This window comes from Vigna umbellata, chromosome 9 (genome assembly GCF_029865625.1).
Source record: "Vigna umbellata cultivar VRB3 chromosome 9, Vumbellata_1.0, whole genome shotgun sequence".
Classification (NCBI taxonomy): domain Eukaryota; kingdom Viridiplantae; phylum Streptophyta; class Magnoliopsida; order Fabales; family Fabaceae; genus Vigna; species Vigna umbellata.
Genome location: NC_142173.1, coordinates 10,038,938 through 10,046,247, shown reverse-complemented (window position 1 = coordinate 10,046,247; position 7,310 = coordinate 10,038,938). Strand labels below are relative to the sequence as shown.

Here is a 7,310-nt window from a genome sequence, read left to right as displayed (position 1 = left end):
ACCCCTCCCCCACTGGAACACCTGCACAAGCCTCAGACAGGTGCTGAAGTGCCTAAAAGTCAGTTTTTTTTCCAATGCTGACCCTTGTTCACCTGACTGAGTACCTATGTTGGACTTTCTGTACAAATAGGCATTTTCTCTCGGGTAATCGTTTACAGGGGTGCTGTAAACGATTACCAGACCCTTTTTCCAACACTCTCAGTCATTCCTTGCACAGCTTGCTCCTGCAACTCATGAGGGGTCTCCCCACCCTCCTTGGACTCACATCACATCACCAGCCACCCTCTCCCACCACTGGAACACCTGCACCAGCCTCAGACAGGTGCAGAAGTGCCTAAAAGTCAGTTTTTTTTCCAATGGTGACCCCTGTTCACCTGACTGAGTACCTGTGTTGGACTTTCTGTACAAATTGCCATTTTCTCCCGGGTAATCGTTTACGGGGGTGCTGTAAACGATTACCAGACCCTTTTTTGAACACTCTCAGTCATTACTTGCACAGCTTGCTCCTGCAGCTCAGGAGGGGTCTCCCCACCCTCCTTGGACTCACATCACATCACCAGCCACCCTCTCCCACCACTGGAACACCTGCACCAGCCTCAGACAGATGCAGAAGTGCCTAAAAGTCAGTTTTTTTTCCAATGGTGACCCCTGTTCACCTGACTGAGTACCTGTGTTGGACTTTCTGTACAAATTGGCATTTTCTCCCGGGTAATCGTTTACGGGGGTGCTGTAAACGATTACCAGACCCTTTTTCCAACACTCTCAGTCATTCCTTGCACAGCTTGCTCCTCCAACTCATGAGGGGTCTCCCCACCCTCCTTGGACTCACATCACATGTTACTCAAAATGACCACTCAAACACCAACATCTTACAAACAAGCCTGCAACTTAGGAGACGAAAAAAATTACCACATTCTTTATTCCACAAACCCAAAACTCATAATAACAATGGTATTGAATAGATAAAATATGAGACCAATTCAAACCAAAACTCAAATTTTATTTCATTGAACTAAATTGGATACATTAAACATTGTTTTCTTAATCTATTTACAATGATTACAATTTTCATTACTTTCCAAATAACATTTTCAATCAACTAAATACACAGATCACTCATTTTTTATTCTAAGCACTACGGTTCCGGTGTATGGAGTCCTAAGTGCTCTTCCCTTGTAACGCCTTCGTGATCCAACCCTAACATACGTCTTCAAAGGTTGTTCATTTCCGTCAATGTCAGTAGGGGATACAAAACCAGTGTTCATGAATGGTTCTGTACGAGGCACACTTTGTCCAACGTCATCTTTATTTTGCCTTCTTGCCTTCTCTTCAGCCAATTGTGCCTCCAAACTTGCAACCCTCCTTTTAAGTTCTTCAATTAGAAATTCTTGTTCCTCTAAGGCACGCATAAAAGTTTCTCTGCGAATTCTTTTTTCTTTCTTCTTTCCTCTTGGTTTAGCATCTTTTCTTTTAGGTGTTGGTCAGTATTCCTCCTTATCCTTCGTTGAAGGACCACCATAAACATCGTCAACAACCTGAAATTTAACAACACATTACAGATTACACAACTTTTGTCAATATATGAAAACATAACAAAACTTTCGATAACAAACAACTTACCAAACCTGACTCCATACACCGTTTAACGAACTTGTCTCCAACACTTATATTCATCCAATGCAATATTCGTGGAAATTTATCAATAGGACCTTTTGGTGGAACAAAGAGCTCAAAAAACCATACCTAAGACAAATAAATCATCTTAACTTGTAAGAAACTTAATTCAAAAAACAATTTAAGTAATTACATCAAATACTATTAATTACCTGCAGCATGTAAACACAACCATCGACGTAAACGTTTGAAATACCTTTTCCTTTCTTCAAACCTTCTGAAGCTTTGCACAAACTATGTAACAGAAAACGATAAACTACACTACCCCAACAATAACTACCCAAAGCACTTAACTTGTCAACAAGATTAAACATTACGAGAAACACTTTCCCGCTACGTTTTGGAAATAAAATCTCACTTATCCCTACCAGGAGGTAAAGGCTTCAAAAATGAGAACAAGGGATCTTTTTCTTGTGTTTTCGCATTAGAATTTTGTATATTGAATTCAATTCCTTTGTTCCTTTGCCTATGTATTTCACACATTCAGTATTGCCCAGCTCTTCCTTTAAGTTAATATTTGCACCATCTGTACTCAATCCCAACCCTAAATAAATATCATTTTCATTTATATTCCAAACTTTATTCCCAACTAAAAAACCACTACTACAGTCGTCCCACTTACCCAATAACTCACTCAGTATATTTCTACCTACTTTAACATTGACATTGACATCTAAAAACCACGTAAATGGAGTCGTCGCAATCAATGATCGATGCTCCTCTGTCAAGCGTTCGTTCAAAGTACATATATACTTTGTCGAAAATGAGTGACGAACACTCAACTGCATAAACCAAAATCAAATCATCAAAACAACGAAACCCAATAACCCAAGCACCACAACACAACGATACGAACCCCAAACATTAACCCAAATCAAATAAGCATGCTACGAGATGCCCAAACCGAATAACCAAGCTACGACATGGAATGGAAAACCACTTACCTTCGTCGTCGGACAATCGTCACCGAAACTTGCCATTCCGCACGATAACAGGAGACGAAACTGGACGGAGACAACACCATGCAAATGGAACGAAGCGGCACGAAACGCGACCTTCGACCTCTCAAGAGAACGGACCTTCGTTTCCAATGGAACAGAGAAAGGGCTATTTTAGGATTTTCACTCAAAATAAGGGTTACGGTCATAGGTTTTAAAAAAAAATTCTTTTTAAAACAAACCAATTAGGTGACGACACGTGGCGTTGTCAAAATAGTGTTAAAAATACGTTGTTGGAATATCGCGGTCCTTAAGAAAAATTGGGGTGATGTAGGAAGAATGGTGTGGTGATGTAGGGAAGAACTGCCACATATAAAATATATATATATATATATATATATATATATATATATATATATATAATAACCATTAAATATCATAAAAATAAATAAAATTTAACCCTTGCGTATGATAAAGTACAATTTTTGGTTTTATTATTGTTTAAAAACATTATTAAATAATAATTTTATCATAGATTTCAATATTGACTTTAGAAAAGTAGAGAGATATTATTTTTAATTAATGTTAATTCTTTTTCAACTAATATCAATGAAAAAATAAGTTTAGAATATTTTTCAATAAATAAATTTTTTAAATCAATATTAGCATAACTATTTTAAGTTTTAGTTAAAAACTTATAGAAATAAATTCATCACTCTGAACTTTAGCATCTCAACTATATTGATATTACAAAGTTCATAAATCATTTGTTCATCACATAAAAATTTATGAAAAATCAAAATAAAAATAAAAAAATACAAAACATTAGACACCACACCAAACTCATGATAAAAGACTATACTTAACAAAATATAAAAGATATATAGATAATTATTCTCATTATAGATTTTAGTTTTAAAGAAAACCGAAGTCTCTACCTTTGTCACTCAAATAAAGTACTTTTTAAAGGCAATGGTATGTTTTAAATTCTTAGAAACAAATAAGAAGCAAATGCTTAATAACTTAAGTTTATCATTAATCAAGGTAAAGATTTTAGCTTTACAAAGAACTGAAGTCAATACCTCTATTACTCATATAAACATTTTAAAAAAGAGTGACATTTTTAAAGTTATTAAAAATATATAGGTAGTGGTTGCTCAATAACCAAATACCAAAGTCTATTCATGGTATATATTATGGTTTCTCAAAAAATTAAAACCTATAAGTTGAAAAATATCATCGTACTTTTTATAGATTTTATTTTTCTTAAAACATATTAGATGGAGTTAAATAATATTTTTGTACCAGTGTAACTTGTAAAATCAGTTTGGTGATGAGAATTAAATGAAATTTACAAAGTTTTAGGTTCAATTTTTACTATCTTGATAGTATGAAAGAAAAAGAAAAATAACGATGATGAGAGAGTTTTAAAGTAATGATCCGAAATTCAAATATTTGTTGAAATTTGTTTTGTTTAAAAAGGAAAAGTTAAGATGAAGGTTACATAGAGTAAGTGAAAAATATGGTAATCAGCATTGATAAAATAAAAATAATATTATTAGTATAGATATGATGTTGGCAATTGCAGTAGTTGAGTGAGATCCAAGTATTTGCATATGCATTCCTTCTCCCACACATGCATCGATTATGAATTCGAGAACACAAATAAATAATGCACCCAGATAACATAATGCATCTCTCTACTATTAAATTAGCCACAGTATTCACTAATTTCAATTAGGCCAAAACTTCACCTTAATTAAGGTTTTCAAATGTTAAAAGTAGTGATGATTGGGCTGTGCCAACACAAAGAAGATGCCACGAGTTGAAGCAATCATGACATGGGACCAATACATGTCACATCTATATATATATATATATATATATATATATATGTACATGAATGGTTTTGGGCATCATGCAGAAAAAGAAAGGTATGAAACGAAAGAAAGTGGCAGTCTTTTTCTTCATATTTCTTGCTTATACGACTAAGAGTTTCCCTTTGTCTCCCTTTTCGACTATATGAAAACCTCACGCCAAGGAAACTCAACTCTTTACAAATTAAATAATAGCTGGCAATGGAGTATGACCATCCAACAAATACGTAACCAATATCTACCTTAATTTCACCTATTTATTTCAACCATTTTTCTATTATCAAACTTCAATGCACAATATGAAATGAAAATTAATATGTTCATTCTTTGGGATCAATATTTCGCCCCTTTATTCCATATTGAGCAAATCCAAAGAAAATCTAGAATGTGTCTGCATGTGCAATTAACATTTTTTATTTTTTATATACTATAACACGTGTGCAATTAATTTGAACTATCGAATTCGACTAACATTTAAAGATATTGATCAAAGATGAGAGATCAGTCACCGATGATGAGTCGCATCATATATTCCAAAGCCATACTAAAACATAAAATAAGAATGTCTTAACATTGGTGTGGTGGCTCACCTTATCATTTTTTTATGCGGTCAATGCGTTATGAATCTGACATTAAAATCCTCGTTAATCCATTTTCTTCTCCTAGGTCTGTGTCTGTTGATATATAAAGTTCGCTTAATTTGATTTATGTTAAAATCTTTAAAATTTTCCTCTATCAAATCGACCATCCAAGGTAAAAGGAAACTGAAACCGAGAAAAAAAAAAAATTATCTACAGGAAGTAAACTCAATTCTGAAACTAGCAATATATATGCCACTGCTACAAAGGACAGCAATTAATATAATATAGTTTTACTGTATAATACAAATGGGTAGATAAATGGGTAGATAACTTGACGTAAAATTATGCTTCCCAATTTCCATATATATATATATATATAAACGAAAGTTCTCAGAAGTTAAGAGTGACTGAACATGGTGAAGATCACAAGCATACCTTTTGTCTCCCGCAACTTCAGACAGCAAACTCAGATACTCAGTGGCACAGATTAACATGTCTAAGAAAGGTTATAGTCAGGAACCACAGTCATCACGTGCAAAATGAATTCTACCAACAATATTATTGCAATGTTTCCAAAACCAAACTGAAATACCAATGCAATATAAACCAAGTTTCCTTCCTCTTTATTGTCCTTTGCATCATAAAATAATGAAGGGAAAATTGGCATGTGTATATATCAAGTTGGCATTGTGTCTACATCGGTTGTACTAGAGGGTGGGGAAGAAAAACAGTTAATCACAGTAACAAGGAGCAATTAATTTGAAATCTGGCTTAAGAAGGTGTAGAAGAAATCAAAGTTTAATCAGCCATATATATATATATTATCAAGGGGAAATTTTGGGCATATTAATCATATGGATTAAGATAATAAAATGGGGGGGAAAACGTACAGCCGGGTCATAATTAACAACATTCAGTATGAATACTCTCCTTTTTCTTAACTCACTTTATTCCACCTTGATGCATGATGATAATTAAGAGAGAAAAAAATGGAATAATTGTTTTTATCAGGCTGCAAGTTTAACCAAAATAGGAGATATTATCACTTGAAATTGTGGAGTAAGTGGTGGGATCTCTGAGTTGGATGTACATGGAAGAAGAGGAAGAAGTTTGAGGAATAGAAGGAGGTGGAAGTGGAGGTGGTGGAGGAGGTGGTGGAGGTGGAGCAGCGATTGAAACAACCCCAGACGAAGGAAGCATTGCAACATGAGAGGAGGGTATCATGTGAGCTTCCCTGAGTTTGTATTTAAGTATTTCAGCCTTCACTACGTTAAGTTCAGCTTGTAAAGATTGAACTTGTTGCTGCAAACCAGAAATTGCACCCATGCATCCATACACAGGATCTCTTAGCCTCACATTAGCTTCATAAACTAGACTATTTGCTGCATCAGCTCTCTGACACTCTGGTACTTCCTATAACAACACATTTTAATATGATTAAAATCTAGAGTAGTTTATATATACACACGTATCGTATTATTAATCAGATATATTTACCATGAGCATCTTTGAGACGTTGCTGGCACCAAAAACTTTGTGGACTGAAGCAAACTTTTGAGGCTCATGGGGAGAGAAATATGGTGAAAAGGGACATTCTTGGGCACATCTTCTTCTCAACAACTTACATGCTGCACAAGGGGTGATGGTATTTAGGGTTCCAGGAGGGCCTAACATGTGTCTTCTTCCCATTTGAGAAGAAACATCTCCTTCCCTTTTGATCTTCTTCCCTATCTCATCAAATCTCTCCCTGCACCACAACAATACACTTATTGCATGATTGAAAAGAAACATATATAAGAAAGATAATAGAAAAGAGATTTATGTGTCTTACCTTTCTCTGGACATTCAGGCATGCCCTCTGATTATGAAGTAGGATTCAGCTTAGGGAGAGAATATAGAGATAGGTGCTGCTTAGAGAGTTCAGAAAGTGAAGAAGAAAGGAAAATAGAGGTAGAAAATGAGTGTCCTTAAAAGGCAAGGTATACTACAAAAGGACAAGTCCAGCTATATTTATTTAAAAAGAAAAGACTTATTTCAATTACATGGATGTCTTAAACCTCTCTTGGTTTATGAAGGAGGATTTCAGGAATTATAGATTACTTTTAAGAAAAAAACAATCGAAATGTTTGATAATCTTAAATGTTTATGTTGTACAAATGCCAGCTCATTCAGTGCTTGCTCACGTGTGACTTCTTAAATGTGTTTGACTTTCTTAATCAACTTTCTGATTCAATTGCCGC

General features: G+C 34.7%; 1 protein-coding gene across 1 annotated transcript; it reads right to left on the bottom strand.

Annotated features, from left to right (window-relative positions):
* Positions 1–5,290: 5,290 nt before the first annotated feature.
* Positions 5,291–7,104, bottom strand: LOC148192506 (LOB domain-containing protein 15-like). Its single transcript, XM_088098959.1, has 3 exons — positions 6,902–7,104; positions 6,568–6,817; positions 5,291–6,483 (listed from the first exon to the last, which is right to left on the bottom strand). Exons 1-3 carry the CDS (start codon positions 6,913–6,915, stop codon positions 6,091–6,093), a joined length of 657 nt encoding a protein of 218 aa, XP_087955085.1. The 5' UTR covers positions 6,916–7,104; the 3' UTR covers positions 5,291–6,090.
* Between the last annotated feature and the right edge of the window lie 206 nt (positions 7,105–7,310).